Genomic DNA, 20,252 nt, shown 5'->3' on the forward strand with positions numbered 1-20,252 from the left:
GATGTGACCTCGTTCTGAAATTGGCGCGTTAAATCTAAGAATAGAATCTGTTGTTTATCTGAGTTAATAGTTGGCAAATACGTCGATCAGCGACTGAGCCCCGGGCGCCGTGAAGGCGAGCGCGATATGATTTCCGATATGATGTGATTGGTGGTGGTGGTGGGGGGGGGTATCGGTGGATCGGGCTAGTAGTCACGGAAGGGGCAACACCCACAGAGTTCGATACAGATCAAACTTGTTTTTACATTCTGCGTGTTACGGCACGTTTTCGTGTCGTTGACACGCACACGCACGCACGCTGTGGTTGGATGGAGGATGGCGGGAGCGTCGCCGGTACCTGCAAATCCCTGGAAAGCGTCATTACAAAAATAATGACGTCAGCATCGTCAGCAAACTCAAGGTGATATTGAGGTCGCGGAATCGGTAACTAAAAAAACGGTGTTATTACAAGACTTAAATAAACACACCCAAACGTTTTATTGTTATCATAATCATCATCATCATCATCAGTCACTGCAGGCTGAAAATGCCTTTGCAGGATCTAATGGCTAATGGTGGAAGGGGGTTTCCATGGAAACAGGCGCTTGAAGGACTTCCCCAGGATTCGATCTGACCCAGTGGCTGCCGATTTCATGCAGCTTACTGTACTGCAGCGGAGAGGGGTGGTGTAATGGTGGGAGGTAAAGATGGATGGAAGCATGTAGCAAGCGCATCTCCAGGGAACACATTAATGTTCATTTGAGGATGGAAGAAAGGGGAATACGATTGCATTAACACACAGCGTGCAGTGCAAGTCAATATAGAGCTAGCGCTGCATAAAACAAAGCCTGATAATGGGAGAGGAAGGCCTTTCATTCAGAAAGCATAGGTTGGTCAGCATTTCATCTTAATAAAAAAAAATAATTTGATCATTCTTCAAATTTTTATTGTGCATTTGCAAACACTGTAAAAACATGTATATATCACCAAATACTAAGATTTAAGAATAATCCATAAAAAATGCGTACACATGCAAACCAAAACCAATCTAAATCAGATTTACAGACATACATTACAACGCACACACACACACACACACACACACACACTGCCCCCCCCCCCCCCCCCCCCAAATAAACATAGTTGAACAATTCTGGGACAAAATACATCAGCGTGCTGAAGAAGTAAAAGTATTCTGCTTATTTGCTGCACACACACAGTTCCTCAGTTCCCTATATCTGATTATTTTTTGATTAAGTCTGATTAAGTTTTAAAATGTTAGTGACAAAAAAAAATCATAGTAGTGATTATATTAGTTGTAAAATTAGTAGAGTTAACATATACATCCACCACAAGTGATATTACCACCAACGCATATTGCCTTAAACAACCAACACAGGTCCCTTCATTTGAACAGGAAGACATCCATGTCCACAGATGGCCACCAACCACCACCCCCTTGTCAGGACCACAGGAGTCATCTGATGCAGAGCTTGGAGTGTTTGAGACACTGTTCTTCACAATACCGGCCGCCTGTTTAATGACGCTCTGTTAGAGGGCTCTTCTAATGAAAACTGTGATTGTTGTTTTGCCTTTTCTGTTCCCATCGTTTCCCTTTCGACAGAAAGAAAACCCAATGGGAGTTGAATAGTGTGGGACAGACCAAGGCAATGCATACAAGATAAAAACCACATGCTACATCAGCCTCAGCACCAGTATTTAACAAACAACCAATGAAAAGGGACGAGATGTTAATGAATACGCCAGTCAGCTTTCACGTTGGGCTTCCCTCACTTCCTTCCCAACATCCAACAGTGAATTCCAGAGAATAAAGCACACAGCTGACCCCAGCAAGACATCTCCTCTCCACAGCAACTTCAAAAGTCCCCAGTGGACCCGCTGACAGGCCAATATAGCTGTAAAGGAGCACATGGATTTTGTAAACAGACGCACCAGCTTATCAGCGAGTGAGTGAACGTGGAATAAGAGCCTGGATAAGGTTAAAGTCATTGTGCCCAGTGCCGTATTGCCAACTTACGGCTCTCAGTGTCTGGTTTAAAAAATAAATTAATAATAATAATCCCTTCTCCTGCTTTCAGTCCGTTCTACAGATGCCCTCGTCCAAAAACTCATGGCTCGCTGCCAGAAAAAAGAAAAATAGAAAAGCAAACTTGAAAATAGGAGGATAAATGAGACAAGCTCAAACGTAGCAGGGTCGTTATATTCGTGTTAAATTCGTGAAAATTGTCAAGGGACAACAGCTGATCGAATGCATATGGAGAGGGCTGTGGTACAATGAGCATCATTCTTCTTTCATGCTAAGAAGAATATTTGGTGATATTTTATTGAAATAAAAGCGTTGGTGAGGTAGAGGGAGAAAACCGCTGAATTTATATTGCTGCTACCAGAAACGGGCATGACAAAGGGCTCATTGTAACATGAATAAAAACAGTATATCCCATCACAAAGAGCTCATGGAGCTTTCTAACACCGAGGTTACCCAGCCACTGGACAAAAGGCAACCGGACAAAACTGACAGCAGTGAAAAGGTGAGGCGTGTTTTAAAAAAAAAAAAAAAAAAAAACTGCGGCGAATACCAGCAAACACAGTTTCACGTGGAACTAGAAACAGACATTTTGGAGCCATGGAGACTAAATAAAAGAGGCATCAGAAAACCTAAAGGGCTAGACAGAGAAAGATGGCGAGGATCCAGGGATGGCCCAGCCTCTGGCAAGAGAGGGTCATTCATCAGACACAGTTGCAGCGCCAAGCGACGCCAAACTCCTTCTTGGTCTGCTGATCTGCTGCGTAAACACGTCAGCGAGGGTTAATACTTCAGCTCGAGCGCAGAGTAATTCAAAGATTCCGAGCCAATCACAGCCGCACTGGGGTGCTACATAAGGTCAACATCACTTACACTTCAGTAAGGAACCAGCGGGCAGCGTGGTCAGAAGGTTCTTAATCTAGAACCACACCTTGCCCGAACAAGCGAGTGTCTAAAACACAGCGCTGTGCTCTTACAATACTGCTAATGCAGAGGCCTTTTGGAGAGAAAAAGAAAAGAGTTTATGAAGCGTAATGCTTTTACTCTGGGTAAGTGGGCCTTGTAAGCGTTCTGTCACAGTGGGGAAATAAAAGCACATACAGTGCACCTAGCAACAATTTCAGTGGAAATTTGTCTCACCTCTCCTCGTCTACTGTGAATTTAAAACCGCGCAAGGAAATGAATTTGGGGATTAATTTAGAAAGTGATCTGTTTAAAACAATCTGTAATGGTTTGAAACCCAAATTAATGAGTTAATAATACAAGATAATGAAAATGCTGCATGTAAATTTGAGTTTGATCATTTTTCTGCAGCTTTATGATTTCTTCCACAAACCCCCCATTTGCAGAGACAGTTGGGATGACAGTCGACATTCATAAGCTGTTTTCATAAAAGAGATTAGCTGGCATTTCCTACAGCCTCTGGCTGTACATAAAGAACACTGGGGAAAATTCACACTACAGAGTCGGCATCTCCATGAGATTTGGCAAGATGGAAAAACCACTTTCCGTCGACTCAGCTGACAAACCTATTTGTGACCAAGTAGCCTGGAAGTGAAGTAACTAAGAGCTTTCCACATCCGGAAACCTGCATACAGCATACTAGCCCTGTCCAGGACACATTCCCATGGAGATAAGATAGGTCTCAAATGGGATTCATCGATCAAGCCATGTCTCTCAGAGATCAAAAGGCAACTTCACCCAATACTTTATCAGCACCATTCCAATCACTTTTAAAAAATGCAAGTTAAAAACCAGTAAACTGGCATTAAAAAAAGAAAAAGAAAAAAAAAACCCTCTTGAGTGCTTTTTCTGTCATTCATAACGCCTGTTTCTCTGTTGTTTGCTTTGTTCCATACGTTTTTTTTTGTTTTTTTTTGCAAACGTTCAGTGCAACAATAAATAGCTCAATCCCACACACCGTCTGGGAGGGGGGAGCCAGGCGAGTAAGGCCAATGCAGTTTTTTTTTCCTCTTTCTTTCTTCTCCCCCTTCTTCCCTTCCACAATGCACTGTGGTTGTGGCATCCCCTCCATCCCCTCCATGGTGCAATCGGGCACCATTGCAGTCCAGGTTACCAGTTTACAAGTTGCCCCCCCCCAGTGTGTCCTTTTCTTCAGAGGATAGAGGGAGGGGGGGCAGACAATGAGGGTTGTTGCCATGGCTACGATCCATCCTGCAGCTCCTTGGCCTTGGTAAGGATGGTATGAACATCAGATATGGGGTAATCCTTTGAAGAAGCAGCATCAAAAGGTTTCACTGTTATTTACATTTAAAGCATTTATCAGAGCAACTTAGGGTGTCTTAATCAGGGACACAATGGTAGTAAGTGGGGTTTGAACCTGGGTCTTCTGGTTCATAGGCGAGTGTGTTACCCACTAGGCTACTACCCATCACTGATTTCATCTAAAATAAATTCTTAGGAGAACATGTGGACATATGCAAAACATATGGGGGAAAGTGAAGTGATTGTCATCGTGAAGTACGGTAAGCACAGCACACGATGTGTAATATGCCCTCTGATTTTAACCATCACCCTTAGTAAGCAGTGGGCAGCCATGACAGGCACCCAGGGAGCAGTATGTGGGGACAGTACTTTGGTCAGTGGCACCTTAGCAGCTTGGGATTTGATCCCTGACAGAATGTTAAATTCCAAAGAAGTCCTACAAACTGACTACTCGTGACTGCCTGCAAGGTGTGAGTTAAGACTGTATATGTAAAACCAATACTTTTTTTAGTTTCTGTGGTATGATTTATGATCTAAATAAACTAAATTAAGTTCTGACCTGCAATAATCTCATGTTCACTGTAAAGTCTCCTGCCAGCAGCTGGTCTCGGATCAATCTGTAAAATATTTTTCCGCAAAAAACACACACATAGGATTAAATACATATTAACATTTTTTTAATTATATTGTCCAAAATAAGGATATTAACATGCCACTACAGAACATAAGATGGGAACTGTTCTTACATCAGCATAGCACAGCAGACTAGGATGAGGAAGTGGAAGCGCTCTTGGTCGGAGAAGAGTGTGTCCCAGATGCGGATCACATCGGGCAGCAGGAATTCCTGTGACAGCAGCAGCGTCAGCCAGCGGAATGTGAAGTACTGTGGCTTGATGTTCTGCTCTTGCTGTGGAAGGAAGGACACAAACCAGTCAGCCAATATAACATTAATCAGACGCCCTTATCCAGAGCGACTTACGGTCAGAAGTTATAGGGACAGTCCCCCTGTAGACACTCAAGGATAAGTGTCTTGCTCAGGGACACAGTGGTAGTAAGTGATGTTTGAACCTGGGTCAGAAGGTATTATGTTTAAATTACCATTAGTAGCTTTAGAATATGTGCCAACAATAATGATTGCTGTGTGAGAGAATTTGCATACAAAATACAAACATACTCTAGTACAATATAGACATAGATTGCCATATACACATATTCAAATAATAACATGTTGATTCCCATCTGTGCCTGAATAATATATTGATTTTAATAAAAGATTTAGATACAAGTCAACCCACCAGTTTCAGGTACAGCTCCACGTCTTTCTCTTTGAGCATGGAGAAGACACTCTCCATTTTGTAGGTAATGCCACACTGTGAGTCGTCCAGACTCTTGATGAAGTTGTCTCGGTTTTCTGACATTAAGTTGGTGAAGCAGAAGAATGTGTCCGCCTCTGCATGCTCTGAAAAAAATGACAGAGGGACAGATAACCTCATTTATAAATCACCAAATAAACGTGTCCAAAACTCAGCAAGGAATGTCACATGATTTTTGAAGACTGAAATTTCAGTCCTGTAGGAGGCAGCATTTACATGTCAGAAAGCCCTATCACGTGATACCTATATCACCAGAACATTTTAAATCTCCAGTCGCATGTTTGGAGAGGGGAGGACAATCTGACAATGGGGAGAGGACAATGTGACAAAAAAAAAAAAAAAACTATGGGAAACATATGTAGACAGTCTTTATTTATAGACCAGGACAAGCAATAATAGATTTTTTTTTCTGTGCTGAAGGCTGGTTTATGGTACAAAACCACCATAAATGTCAGCAGACATGTTCACGGTCATCAAAGTCCAGTATGACAAAGTGTCACATGATCTTGAGCCTTGCTCTCAAGAATTGTGAAGTTGCATGTTTGGTACCCGGACTCGGAGTGGTGACTGCTAAAGGCTGACGCAACTGTTAAAAAATATGGGGAAAACAAGCATTGTTCACCTTTCCATTCATCGTTGGGATCTGTGGCAAAGGTGTAGTAGATAGGACCCACTATTTCATTCATGCCCTGCACATAGGCGATTCCCGGGTTAAGCTTGGCATAGATGAAAAGGATACGCTCCACCACCTCCCAGTGAGCCTCACAACCATTGGGCAACACCTCGTACTCGTTAGAGGGGTACAGGTTCAGTGCCTTCCCCGGGGAACTGACCTACAGAAGCAGAGAGCAGATATGCAGGTAAGAACAGAGCAAATTTTTCCCAGAGTCCCAGGAACACAGGAGGACCATTTTCTCATCTGTTCCGTCCCCAGACACACCTCAGCCAGGTATTACAGAGTTGTGCCTGAAGACACAATGTGGTTCCTAAACCTAATTGTAAATTAAATGACCCTCTTAGTATATACAGGTTTTTCATGAAATGTATCTCTAAGCCTGTGAAAATGTTGACAGAGGTCAAGCACCAGTTTATTGTACAGTGGGTGCAGAAACTATTTAGATCCACTTAGATTTTTCACTCTTTGTTATATTACAGACATTGCTAAAACCATTCAAGTGAATTTTTCCCTCATTGACGTACACACAGCACACCATATTGACAGAAAAACATAGAATTGTTGACATTTTTGCAGATTTATTAACAAAGAAAAACTGAAATATCACATGGTCCTAAGTATTCAGACTCTTTGCTCAGTATTTAGTAGAACACATTGTCTATTTGGAAGGTAAACCTTCGGCACAGTCTGAGATCCTGAGTACTCTGGAGAAGGTTTTTGTACTTGGCTGCATCCATCTTTCCCTCGAATGCAACCAGGTGTCCTGTCCCTGCAGCTGCAAAGAACCCCACAGCATGATGCCGCCACCACCATGCTTCACTGTTGGGACTGTTCACTGTTGGACAGGTAATGAGCAGTGCCTGATTTTCTCCATATATTCCGCTTAGAATTAAGGCCAGAATGTTCTAGGTCTCATCAGACCAGAGAATCTTATTTCTCACCATCTTGAGTCCAGGTGTTTTATTGTTTTTTTTTTTAACAAAATCCATGCACAGAGAGGCATGTGTCGGGCCACTGCCATAAAGCCCAGACAGTCACAGTGATCTTTGGGTTCTTCTTTACCTCTCTCACCGAGGCTCTTCTCCCCCTATAACTCAGTTTGGCCGTACGGCCAGCTCTAGGAAGGGTTCTTGTTGCCCCAAACATCTTCCATTTCAGGATTATGGAGGCCTCTGTGCTCTTAGGACCCTTAAGTGCAGCAGAATTGTTTTTGTAACCTTGGCCAGATCTGTGCCACAATTGTGTCTCTGAGCTCTTCAGGCAGTTCCTTTGACCTCATGATTCTCATTTGCTCTGACATGCATTGTGAGCTGTAAGGTCTTATATAGACAGGGGTGTGGCTTTCCTAATCAAGTCCAATCAGTATAATCAAACACAGCTGGACTCAAATGAAGGTGTAGAACCATCTCAAGGATGATCAGAAGAAACGGACAGTGTAACAGAAAAGGGTCTGAATACTTGGAACCATGTGATATTTCGTTTTTTCTTTGTTAATAAATCTGCAAAAATGTCAACAATTCTGTATATTTCTGTCACTATGAGGTGCCGTGTGCATTCTAAAATAGATGTCTACATAATAAAGAAGAAATAATACAGAATTTATGTAATACAAAATACAAAAGTCGAATAAAAGTTTAATACAACAGATAAAAAGCAGTTTAGCACTTATTTTTGGTGTTTAAAAAAATCCACATTTCTTGCAGACACCCTTGCCATTTTACATTTTTACAGAGACAAATGGTCAGAACAGAAACATTGAAGTTAATTATTTATGGACAACTTATGGACAACCGATTCTTAATTTATTGTCCATTAATAGAAACCCAGAAAACCTCAAGCACACAATCAGAACACACACTCATGATGTGTCTTCTCACCAGCATCAGCAAAGAGAACCTCAAGAAACAAACAAAGAGCCAAATCAGCAAACGGCAACCGCTAATACTCACCGGTGCTTCACCATCAGAGCTCTGCTCGGGGCAAACAGAAGACATGGTGTCAACAGAAAGTGTGAATCATGATTGAATCACGCAGGCATTCCTTCAAAAACACACTCACACACATTGCGGTTCTGCTACAACTGGGCTGGAAGAAACACACATTCACAACCCCGACGTGGCTACACTCACATTTGTAACTCCACTGCGGTTGCGGTCCACAGTTTGGGACTTGAGGGTTGTTTGCTCCACGCGACGTCTGAGTGTCTCATACTCATTCTGAGGGTCCAAGATGAGAAGGCAGGGGTAGTCTGTGGGTCTCTGGAAGAAGGCCATGTCTGGATACAGCCGCCTGTCAACAGTGCACAGGGTCATGTGCAGGGCAGTATTAGTGAGCATCATTGAAATGATTGTGCTGGTAAATACATTATGATTAAAAATTAAATATGTAAAAAAAATCCATGATTTGAGACTAATATGAGATTAAGTGATGTCCTATCTGAACATAGTAAGCATATACCTCTTACAGCTCAACATTAAATGTGCAAAGCTCTGCACTGTTTGGCTAGATTTTCACATCACAGCACCAGTGCTGAGCAGATATTATTTTTTAATATGTTCTGTATGTCTTCAACGTACCGGACGTCTTTATCGATCTGAAGCAGAACTTCGTTGTCTTTGAAGTAGTTGTTCCACCTGCTTTCAGGATTAGGGTTTAAAGGCTAGAAAGAGAAAAATGAATAAGAATAACATACAATGCTACACGTCACAGAAAAAGACAACTATTCAGTGGTGCCAATAATGGAATTTTGCAGCAGAATATATCATAGATCATTAGTTTTTCCATGATCACATGTATAGACATTATCAATAATTGATACTGAAGAATCCAATATGAGTGCAGCCATACATTCACATCATCCTTTGACAGCACTCACATGATCCTCTAGAGTCACATCCTCTCTGGACACCCCCAGGTTGGCCTTGGCAATGCCTGGTTGGATGATCATTTCCTTCAGAAACTGGGTGTACACCTCCCTGATTGGACAGGTCACATGTGTAAACAGTGTACAATTGGCAAATGGGGGAAACAAATCTTGAAAAATACACATCAGCAACCCATTTCCGTGGTTACAGATACAGTACAACAATATCTGATATATGTAGACAGCAGGTATGAGAAATTCAATAGCCCTGACGCAGGTGCTTTCAATTCCCCGCAGCATTCAGAGGAAGGGTCTCTCAGAGGACTGTGGGTAATGATGAATAATTAACGGCGAAGCTGAACACCAGCTGCAGCGGCCATGACTCATCAGCGTTGGGCTTCCCTCAGGCAGCAGTGCCAGCATCACAGCCCCGTGTGTGAGTTAGTGTGAGTGTGCGCGTTGGTGAACCGCATGTTTGATTTCTATTGGAGCTATTCACTATTTTTAATCCTGAAAGAAGAGTCCAGCTAGATGCAGAGTGTTCAGGTGCAATCTCCTCCAACATAACTCTCCAGATGGCTGAGATGCCAGAACGTAAGCACCATCACTACTTGAACAAAGTTGGGGGAAAAAAGAAAGGAAAAAAAAAAAAAAATCAAGTGTCTCTGTGTGACAGTGCTGGAGAGTCAGCTGATGACATGCAACACCACTAAAGCTTCATCTAAAGACCCCAAAGGAGGAAGTCCTGGTTCTTCCACTAAAATATCTTAAGAATTTACCTCTGCTTTATCAAGAAAGATTTCCATAGCGACTGATCCAAGGGCAGGTAGTTTAACAGGATCTGTTGACAGGACAAATTAGGATAGAACCGTTTATATAAAAAGTCTGAGTTCATTACATTCATAAAATGGTAACACATAATAATTATCATAACACATCTAATACTTATCAATCATATTGATAACTGTTGAAATAAAAGGTGTATTTTTACTTATAGTGAATACCAATAGCAGTTTATAGACAGGATGTAGTTACATGGCAGGTTCCACAGGATTTGGTGAGACTGATATACAGACTAGTGATAAAGGTGCACCTACCCTCCAGCACAATGCTCGGATTCCTCCTTCAAACGGTATTCCTGAGTGGGAAGTGGGGGTGGAGGATTGGGAGAATTTCATTTGGACATTTGTAGATAAATGATGTACATGGACAAATACTGTATAATTCTGTAATGCAGCTCCAGCGCTTACCACTGAAGCAAAGTTGGCGAAGCGCCTTCAAGTCAATTCTCTCCTCACTTAAGGCCAATTTGAATTCCTGGATCCTTAAAAAGGAACAATAAAAAGTAAAACAGATTAAAATGGACATACTTCTACCGGCATACTATTCCCACTGAGAGTTGCATTTACTAAAATCCTTATTTTACTGAGCTGCCTTCCACTGCTATGATCCACTACACTGGTACATCTTGAATTAAATATGGGTCAAAAGTCAAATGGTAGAACTTGTGCAAGCGTTGTCCTCAATCTGACGCACAGAGATCCATGAGTCTTGCAGGGAGGCGATCAATAACAGCTCTCTGCACGTTCCCTGTCAGCTGACCGTGAAGAACATGGTTTTTTTCATGTAAACCTGACATGGAATGAATATACTTTATAATACTCCACAAATCCACAGAAGCACACATATCCTGTTTGAAAGAGCTCTTTCCTAAAGAAATGCATACGATCAGCAAGTTCTGCAGCTGCAGATCGGAAGGCAGTTTCTGTTCACAAGTCTCCAGACCTGGCCTCAGTGGGAATAATTAACTTCAGAAAAGTCCTTTGGTTTTGTTAGTTAAATCCTAACCTAGATGACACTTGTAGGTGTTGGGAGTCTCATGTAAGCCAGTAAAAAGCGGGGTAAAAAGGTATAGACCAGAGGACAAGGTTTCGGCTCAGCAGTGATAATTTCATCAGACTTGTACGTGAGCAGTAACTCAATTTAGGTAACTAGGTAGCACAAGGCCTGCATTTTTATTTTGTCAAACTGAATGCAGGCACAGTCCTGCCATAAATTGGTGCCAGTTATGTATATTACAGACTGTAACACACATATGTAATGTAGTCAAGTTAATGAGCATTTCATCCATAGCTAAATGCCCCGCGGACAAGAGAAGCAGCTGGAAAAAGCCGAAACTACCGGACGGTAGAGTCGCCCAATTCTCACTGTAAACCAGCAGTGTCAAACACGGCCAAAAAAAATATTTACAATGTATTTTTTTTTTTTTTAATTCCACAGCAGGGTTCGGTAGATGCGACGAATGCGAGCGACGCTTCATTCAAACAACACAGCCCGACAGCTGTCTCCCTCGCCGGGGCAGCGGCCGGCCGCTGAAACACAACGCCGGACGACTTCGCGGCAAAAGAGCGACGCGACCGCCGCGAGGTTTCTTTTCTTGTCGCGTCGGTAACCCGAACACGACCCTCTTTCGCACGTCGCCTGTCAAACCAGTGGATCCACGCAGAGTGTTGAAATAAGAGTGCTCGGCTCACCTGTTTCGGTACGAACTCGACATGTTGACTTCCTCACTAGCGAGCACCGGTGTTACTAGAAAAACAGTCCGACCTGGAAACAGTTCTGCCTCTCGCCACAAACGCGATCGTCCGACTGTGACAGTATATCGATAAATGGACAAATACAGTGCATTTAATTTACAATTACAATGTACAATTGTGCAATTAAATTGCATTTTAAGATGGGTGTGTGTATAACTATTATGGTCCCAGTTATGTTATTAAAAATGACATACATAAGAACATACACCTAGATCATAACTAAACAGATGAGGGTTCACTCATACTAGTGCCATATGATCTGTGCAAAATAAATGGTTCTTGATTTCTTGTCATGTGGCGTCCATTAGAAATACGTTCTGGTCATTGAATGAGAATGAAGAACGGCAAAACGACTAAAGCTTGACCAAACTAACCGATACCACAAAACCGGTGAGACAACCGCGATCAAGGCGTCCGTACTTCACCGCCGGTGACACTGTCTGGCAGCGAGACCGGTTCCGCGGGAAAACACAGATACCTGGCAACCGCGCTGAGCAGGAAGCAATTATGCGATGCACATGTGAACCGGAAGCCGAGACTGTTTTGTTGACATCAGGAGCGAAAGCGAGAAAAAAAAATTTACAGGAGACAGCGACAATTGTGCATTTTTTGGGAAGTCGCTCCGTTTAACTCGGAGAAGTGTCCGCGCCCGAGACTGAGGTACGAGGACGCCCGTTGAAGGGTGCGCATGGCCTGCGCTGTCAGACCTCGCGTGTCGGCTCCTTGGTGAATGTTACTCGCCGCAGCAGCCCCGTTAGCCAGCTAGCGCCCTAGCACCAGTTCGCAAGTCGGCCAACTAGCGCGCCGGGGGTCCGAGCTGCTCGCATGAACCTGGCGCGTCAGTGCGGACACGTGTCCGGAATGTGCGATGCTGTGGTGTCTTTTTATTCGTTTGAAAGGAGCACGTTTTGTCACGACCGGCAGACCGTAGTGAGTGTGGGTTTGACAGCTTGACCCGTTGTGACCAGCCAACCATTTCTGCCAGATGGCTAGCTTACTGTTACTGAGATGAGACTCGGCTGATGCTTCTCATAAACATTGCTTTTTATTTCTGATTAGAGCTGAATAGAATAGTTAAATTAGTGTTCTCTGCATACCCACAAGCTGCTGAATATGTATGTCTCTTTATATACGTATGAGTTCAAAGATAAGCAACAAAGATTTGTCACTATAAAGGCATAGTCTGGACATGTTTAAAATGTCTAAAATAGTGTTCTACTAAAAGTTTGGCAATGTGGTTTAAATATATTTCACACGTTGTTTCTAATTTATAACTAGGATATTATTCAGCACTAGATATTGCACATTTAGAGGTTAACCCACTATTGAGTTTTTCATGCATACTTTTGTTTCTAAGCAGTTGGGCTGGATTTCACAAAACTTGCAGGCTGTCTGCTGCCCTTTGTCCATCTCCTGATGTCCACTGCCTGAGAAACTTCAAGCGGCGCCATCTCATCGAGGTTCTAGAAGAGAGAAAATTCGCAACAAGCCGCTATGGCGGCTAAAGCAGGAGACAACCCGGACAGCCTGATGGCCCTTTGCACAGACTTCTGTCTGCGCAATCTGCGGCGAACAATGTGCTACCTGGGAGACAGGAACAAGCTCACCCTGCGGCCCGATGTGTTCCTGCCAAGCGAGATCTGTGACAAGCTCGTGAATGCGTAAGTGAAGGGTCAGAGTGTTTAAGTGTTCTGGATCAACCCAATAACGAATTTTGTCATTCTTGCATAACTTGGGGCAGTGGTGGCCTAGCAGTTAAGGTTGCGTCCCCGTAATCAGAAGGTTGCCAGTTCGAATCACGATCCGCCAAGGTACCACTGAGGTGCCACTGAGCATAGCACCGTCCCCACACACTGCTCCCCGGGCGCCTGTCATGGCTGCCCACTGCTCACCAAGGGTGATGCAGAGGACAAATTTCGTTGTGTGCTGTGCTTCTCAATGACAATCACTTCAATTTCACTTCACTTTTGTTGTTTCTTTGATTCAGGTATATGGAGATGGTCCATACAGAAAGCAGCTTTGAGCAGCAGGATGGCTTTTTCCAGCTTTTTTCAGATCCTCGTAGTACCAGGTTGACAAGAGTGCAGCTGAGAGAAGACTTTGTGCGTGATGCAGATTTGGAGGCCATCAGGAAACAGGTACATCTGAGGACGATGAATGATTGATTATGTTTACAGAACTAAAGGAGTCTTCTGTAGAGAGCGTCATTGATCCTTAAATTGTGATACATTAAAAGGCACATGAAAGACTCATTAGGGCAGTAAAACATCAAATCAGCAAATCCATCTTATAAGTCAGACATTCAACCCATTGTTGTTGGACATGGATGGTCCTTGTAGTTAGTTTCTCTGTAAGTCAAATGAATAATAGATATTTCCATATCATATGATTGGTTTCTGCTATTTTTGTTCTCATACTGACTACACTCAGACCTGTATGAGACTCTGATGGAATGACCTTGCAGTATTGTAGTGTCACTATATTGCAGTCATATTTGTTTCATGCTTAAGTCTAATACAGTTTGACTAAAGTTACTCTAATGTCTTTATATGTATTCTCAGAAAGCTTCAGATTAAGTAATCAATCTAATAAATCTGATAAAAACAGCCATACTGGAAAGAGAGCGGGTTTCCCTCTCTTAATACTCATATTCACACAGACTCAGCCAGACAAGCACACATAAAAGGTCAATTGGCCCTTATGCGTAACAGCTTGATAAAGAAGGCATCTGTGGTGCTGCACATTATCTTGAATTAAAATTGATAAGGGCCGCCCTTTATTGCCCACATTTAATAATTACCTCTCTTTTCTGGTTCTTCCTCCAATATTGAAGAAATGTAATTCAGTGTGGTCATTCTAAGCATGCAATTACTTGGGGCTTATTAGATTTCATTAGATTTTTGGGGAATTAAATATGAACTAATATTTGTAAATAGGTTTGAGTGTGTCATTTTTATTCAGAACTTTGTTTTTACATTCAGTTTTACAAAAATATGGTCAAAATTTGTATTCAGTTCTAGTAGAACTAGAATTTGTATTCAAATTCTAGTAGAAATTTTGTTTAGTGGCAAAGTTTAGATTCTCTATTTCAGAGAAATCGATGTCCAGTTCCAACTAACACATCCTTCATTTTTGGCAGGATCTTATCGAGCTCCATCTGACCTACTGCAACAGTCTGTCCGCACGTAGCCTCAGGGCACTCAATAGCTTCTGCCAGACTCTAGTCTCCCTCAGCCTGTTCGGGTGCAATAATATATTCTACATGAGGGGTGGTGCCCCGCTGGCCTGTGCTGAGAGTGACGAGTATGATGAAGTGGATGAGCGGCCGACCAGGTTTGCTCTGGACAGTGACTTTACCTTTCAGGTAGGTTTGCACTTGTACCAATGCCATGAAACAGAGAATGTATTAATCAATTAAAACAAAAATGTTCTTGCACCACAAGGGTTTCAATCGTTTGCGACTGCTAAACTTGGGTGGACTCCCTGAGGAGGTGGATGTGGAAGCTCTGCTGAAGCCCCTGCCCGCCCTCACATCTCTGGATCTCTCCAGCGTGCATATTCCACGCCCGTCCTTCCTGGCCCAATGGAAGGAGCGTTTGGCCTCCCTGGTGCTTTACAATGTGGACCTAACAGAGGAGATGCTCAACACAGTTGTGTTGATGAGCCAGCTTCGGTGAGTAGGGGTTTAAGCAGTGTGAATTAGATACAGTTGAGGGAGTGGACTATGGTCTATTTGAGGATATTCTGATAATATTTAAGTAGATGAAGATCTTGTGGCAGATAACCTAAACATGTTGTGTTCCATTCAGGCACCTGGACATTTCCAGAGAAAACCAGCGTTCCTCTAAATTTAAAATGACCAGGAAGATGCTTACTGGTATAGTGCGGAATCTAGTCCATCTTGTGTCTCTAGATATTTCTGGCCATATCATGCTGGATAACTGCACCGTTCCACATCTCGATGAGGCCATGGGACGCCCAAGGTGAGTAATCTGTAAGCATTATGTAGAAGCAGCTTATCAATTGGTTGGCATTTTGCTAATTGTTATTTTTCCTTCCCTCTTTCCCTCTTTCTCTCTCTTAGCACTGAGCCATGCAAGAGCAGCATATACCCTTTCCAGGAGCTGAAGAGGCCTTTGCAGTTCCTGGGCCTGTATAACACAACGCTGTGCAATGTAACACACATCCCAGCATATAAGGTAAAGTGCTTCTGGATTACTTACTATTCTCACAATTAAACATTGTATGGACACTCATTTGTATGAATTATTCATTTATTTGTACAGGTGACAGGCTCAAAAAATGAAGACCAGGTCTTGAATGCCATTGAAGCTTACACAGAGTACCGCCCTGAGCTGGCCCACCGAGCCATCAACCAGCTTTTCGACATTGCCAGGATACAGCACTGCAGTCAGCTGCTGAGGGCATTACAGGTCTTGCAAACGTGGCCAGCATAAATTATCTAGACAATGTTTGGACGTCTCAAATGTTTTTCTGCCTCCTCTTGAACTTTGGCATGTATAAGTCATATTTTTGTGTGACTGGCTTCTCTGTCTACAGCTGGTGATTGCAGCACTGAAGTGTCATAAGTACGATAAGAGTGTGCAGGTGACAGGCAGTGCTGCCCTCTTCTACCTAACAAACACTGATTACCGCAGTGACCAGAGTGTCCGGCTACGGCGGCAGGTTATCCAAGTAGTTCTCAATGGCATGGAACAATACCAAGAGGTCACGGTGGGTCCAGGCACAAAGTCATTCACGTTGAATTTAAAGACCAAGCTTTCAGTCTGAAATTTTATTTTTTATTTTTTTATGTTTATTTAACTGGAAGAGACATTACATTTACATTTACTTACATTTACAAATGACATACAGCAATTATGATCTGTTTGAGTATGTGATCAATTATGAACAAATGTTTGCAGACATGAACTTTTATATAGACATTGATATTCCTTGTGTGTGTGTGTGTGTGTGTGTGTGTGTGTGTGCAGTGTTAGTATAATTTCCTTTACATTTATAGATGTACTTAAGGTTCTGAGCCCAGTATAACGTCCCTGACCATATTCACTGTCTCCCACAGGTCCAGAGGAATTGTTGTTTGACGCTATGTAACTTCAGTATCCCAGAGGAGTTGGAGTTCCAGTACCACAGGGTCAATCAACTGCTGCTGAAGATCCTGGAGCCAGCCCGACAGGACGAGTCTATCCAGCGCATTGCTGTTCACCTCTGCAACGCTCTCGTATGCCAAGTGGACAATGACCACAAGGAGGCTGTAGGCAAAATGGGTTTTGTCAAAGTAAGTTTGTAGCTTTTGGCTGGTATACATGTATACTAACATGAGGAGTTTACAAATGACTACAATTAATATTTTTCAGACAATGTTAAACTTAATACAGAAAAAGCTGCAAGATAGAGTGGTGAGTTACCGACCAGACTGTGTATGTATTGTTCTGCATAACTGCATAGTCTGATTAAAAAAAAAAAAAAACATTTTTGCCCTCAGTGTGACCAGGTGATGGAGTTCTCTTGGAGCGCCCTGTGGAACATTACAGATGAGACGCCCGATAACTGCCAGATGTTCCTCAACTGCAGAGGGATGAGCCTCTTCTTGGAGTGTCTGCAGGTCTCTGTCCGTTACTCAGACTATTCGCTCCAAAAGTAACCTCCACCTCCTGTGCCACCTGTTGTGGTTCTAGTGTGCACCACTAGTGTCAACTTACGGTTCAATTTGTTATACTTCGTATTACCAACTGACTGTACTGTTCACTGCTTCACCTGTTAGCCCTCCCCCACTGTGCTACTTCAGCTCTGTGTTTGTGTGCGCATTTGTTTGTCGATTTCTGACTAGCCTTTCATTTTGTTTTCTACACTTGCAACTTACAGGAGTTTCCAGACAAGCAGGAGCTTCATAGGAACATGTTGGGACTTCTGGGAAATGTGGCGGAGGTGAAAGCTCTGAGGCCACAGCTGCTTACGCCACAGTTCATCACTGTGTTCAGGTCAGAAATGACAGCGGACAGTTTCAGTGATTCTGTGTGTTTTCCATTGTAGTCTAGAAGTATTCGGTCTCATAATGTTTTTGTATATTGTTCATTTATTATTATTAGCACTTTATCGTCTTATATATCAATATATTTGCAAACTTAACATCTTACAGTAACCTACTGGACAGTAAGGCAGATGGTATTGAAGTGTCTTACAATGCCTGTGGGGTCCTGTCCCATATCATGTTTGATGGGCCTGATGTGTGGGCCATGGATGAGCCAAGGAGGGATGATGTCATGGAAAAAATGTGGGATGCCATTCAGAGCTGGGATGTCAGCTCTCGACGTAACATCAACTACAGGTGAACAAGTCTGTTTGGATGCTGTTAGAGCCATCGGTTTAGCTTAATTTTTTTTTTTATTACCGTAGATATACATCAACACAATTGCAACTGAGCTTTAATGATAATTGAACCATAAAGAAAACCATATTGATTATCTTGTCCTGGTTCAGGTCTTTTGAACCTATTCTGCGTTTACTGCCACAAAGCATTGCTCCAGTCAGCCAGCACTGGGCGACCTGGGCCCTCTTCAACCTTGTATCTGTCTATCGTGAGTGTCTGAATTATTTCAAACTTCCTGGTCATTTGCTCTTTCTCTGTAATTTACTGCTCCTTCAGGGTCAAAATTATTAAAATTTTATTAAGTGTTTTGATAATTTGCTTTATAATTAAGGACTGGATAATGAAAAATTCAAGCAAATGGTTTCTCTTGAGCCCCAACAGTTTATCACATGAAAAAATGTAAAATCTTCTCAAAAACAATTTTTATTTATCCCCTGTAGCTAATAAATACTGTCCCCTGCTGATTAAAGAAGGTGGCATGGCTCTCTTGGATAAAGTTCTGGAGCTTGAGACCTCACAGCAAGAGACTAAAGACATGGCACGGTAAAGTAAACGTACAATCTCCAAATTACTCATGTCTGTCTTGCCTTTTGATCTAATGGTGGCTAAGCTCAGGTCAGAGTCAGAGCTCATCATATTCATTACAATATGAAACCTATTCAATATTTCCATAAGTTTCTTCCCATTTTCAATCCAAATGTTCTCACGGATTTCAGGAAAGTGATGGAGCAGTGTGAGAACTTTAAAGAAGACCCTATGGACACCAACAGGTAAACACAGCAGAGCTGGTCGACTTCATGGGATAGACCCTGTTTTAAAAGCATTGGTCAGAAAACCACCACAGGATCGTTTTTATCATGTTCTCACCAGAATTCTTTGTTTGCATCAATTTACTGTAGAACAGACCAGCATTTTTTTTCTCTGTTTGACTCATGGTCGGACTGACGCCTGGTTACTGGATCTAGATAATGGTGATCTGGTACAGTGTAGGGGAAGTTTTTCTTTATTTGGGTTTTTTGTGTTGAGCATGGTAAGCAGCAGTATTTGTACCATTCATATTACTGGAGTGTTTCTGGTTTGTTTTTGCGTTTCATGTGTTTATGTTTGTGGGTACACCAGCACATTGTGTGCATGTGTCATTATAAGGAACAAAATGAGTGATGCTAGCTTCTCTCTGTTTAAAAAATAATTTAAAAAATCAAGAAAGAATAAACAAGGAACAGGCAAAATGCCGACAGTCTCTCTGATTGAGAGTTGCGCATACTGGAGGTTCTTCTTACCTCCTCAAGTTATATAAGCTTGAGCCTGCACGTAGTAGAACCTTACTGGCAGGTGTCCAGAGAGGCAGATTTATGCTACAAAGACCAGTGATCCTGGGAGAATTTGACCTGTGGACAATTGTTTATTGCGCTGTCATCGCCCAGCTGGACTTGGTTGAGCAGACACTGTCAGAGATGATGTAGATGTCCTCCACATGGCAAGAGGATGAATTCTGTCTTCTTTTTTCTGTCTTTAATGTACATTTCTGGAGAGAACAGTAATTTTTTTTGTTTGATTTTTGTATGTAAGTTTTTATGACGTGTCTATAAACACTCCTGTGATCCACTCCGCTGTAGTATGAACTTTGGTGTCCTCTCATTCAAAGAAAGTGGTAAAAGAAACCAGACACCAGTACAACACTAAGAAATATTTGATGGCTCCTAGGTGTTTTATAATAATATTATTATTACTACTATTATTATTATTATTATTATTATTATGTTTTATTTTATTTTTTATTTAGGAATACTCAGATGCTCATTGTGTTAGGACTTACATAGGCAGTGTCAGAAACACTGTACATGCCTCAATTTATTATCAGAAATTGTTGAATTGATAATGGGAAATTCTCAAATTTTATCACTAGTTATGATCTACTGTATGGATGGTAGACTGCCTATAATATGTTAATAAATGCCCTGTCCTTTGTTTCCTATTACATAATTGCTGTGTTTTTTTTTTTGTTTGTTTTTTTGGGTTTTTTTTTTTTTTTTTTTAAACAATTTTGGCCCGGAACTGTGTGCAAGATCATGTTTCACCTCACAGGACTGTTTTCTCATGTGC

The 20,252-nt window shown here is 42.1% G+C and overlaps 2 protein-coding genes across 4 annotated transcripts; one reads left to right on the forward strand and one right to left on the reverse strand.

Annotated features, from left to right (window-relative positions):
- Nucleotides 1-3,818: 3,818 nt before the first annotated feature.
- tbc1d13 (TBC1 domain family, member 13) lies at nucleotides 3,819-11,817 on the reverse strand. Of its 2 annotated transcripts, XM_028974485.1 has the most exons (13): nucleotides 11,696-11,817; nucleotides 10,412-10,485; nucleotides 10,259-10,299; nucleotides 9,941-10,002; nucleotides 9,174-9,273; nucleotides 8,875-8,957; nucleotides 8,428-8,587; nucleotides 8,248-8,268; nucleotides 6,245-6,455; nucleotides 5,545-5,708; nucleotides 4,996-5,156; nucleotides 4,809-4,866; nucleotides 3,819-4,252 (listed from the first exon to the last, which is right to left on the reverse strand). In XM_028974485.1, the coding sequence occupies exons 1-13, from the start codon at nucleotides 11,716-11,718 to the stop codon at nucleotides 4,187-4,189; spliced, it is 1,224 nt and encodes a 407-aa protein (XP_028830318.1). In that variant the 5' UTR covers nucleotides 11,719-11,817; the 3' UTR covers nucleotides 3,819-4,186. The 2 variants fall into 2 exon arrangements, with proteins under 2 accessions (XP_028830318.1, XP_028830319.1); XM_028974486.1 differs by lacking the exon at nucleotides 8,248-8,268 and having other exon boundaries at nucleotides 11,696-11,815.
- Nucleotides 11,818-12,277: 460 nt separating this feature from the next.
- zer1 (zyg-11 related, cell cycle regulator) lies at nucleotides 12,278-20,160 on the forward strand. Of its 2 annotated transcripts, none has more exons than XM_028973401.1 (17): nucleotides 12,278-12,418; nucleotides 13,116-13,419; nucleotides 13,746-13,896; nucleotides 14,898-15,122; nucleotides 15,202-15,431; nucleotides 15,568-15,741; nucleotides 15,843-15,957; nucleotides 16,045-16,191; nucleotides 16,319-16,492; nucleotides 16,842-17,057; nucleotides 17,137-17,178; nucleotides 17,265-17,384; nucleotides 17,645-17,760; nucleotides 17,919-18,107; nucleotides 18,260-18,357; nucleotides 18,590-18,692; nucleotides 18,866-20,160. In XM_028973401.1, the coding sequence occupies exons 2-17, from the start codon at nucleotides 13,253-13,255 to the stop codon at nucleotides 18,921-18,923; spliced, it is 2,325 nt and encodes a 774-aa protein (XP_028829234.1). In that variant the 5' UTR covers nucleotides 12,278-12,418; nucleotides 13,116-13,252; the 3' UTR covers nucleotides 18,924-20,160. The 2 variants fall into 2 exon arrangements, with proteins under 2 accessions (XP_028829234.1, XP_028829233.1); XM_028973400.1 differs by having other exon boundaries at nucleotides 13,119-13,419.
- The last annotated feature ends 92 nt before the right edge of the window (nucleotides 20,161-20,252 follow it).

This window comes from Denticeps clupeoides, chromosome 3 (assembly GCF_900700375.1).
Source record: "Denticeps clupeoides chromosome 3, fDenClu1.1, whole genome shotgun sequence".
NCBI classification, from domain to species: Eukaryota; Metazoa; Chordata; class Actinopteri; order Clupeiformes; family Denticipitidae; genus Denticeps; species Denticeps clupeoides.

What these genes read in the sequence shown, in the direction of transcription:
- tbc1d13 (XM_028974485.1), bottom strand. Translation starts at nt 11,718, where the DNA reads ATGTCGAGTTCGTACCGAAACAG. An exon ending in TCCGAGCATTGTGCTGGAGG is followed by an intron (nt 10,003 to 10,258) that starts GTAGGTGCACCT and finishes TCCTGTCAACAG; the next exon opens with ATCCTGTTAAACTACCTGCC. An exon ending in TGAACATGAGATTATTGCAG is followed by an intron (nt 4,253 to 4,808) that starts GTCAGAACTTAA and finishes GCTTCTTCAAAG; the next exon opens with GATTACCCCATATCTGATGT.
- zer1 (XM_028973401.1), top strand. Translation starts at nt 13,253, where the DNA reads ATGGCGGCTAAAGCAGGAGACAACCCGGACAGCCTGATGGCCCTTTGC. An exon ending in CAGTTCATCACTGTGTTCAG is followed by an intron (nt 17,761 to 17,918) that starts GTCAGAAATGAC and finishes AACATCTTACAG; the next exon opens with TAACCTACTGGACAGTAAGG. An exon ending in GAGACTAAAGACATGGCACG is followed by an intron (nt 18,693 to 18,865) that starts GTAAAGTAAACG and finishes CACGGATTTCAG; the next exon opens with GAAAGTGATGGAGCAGTGTG.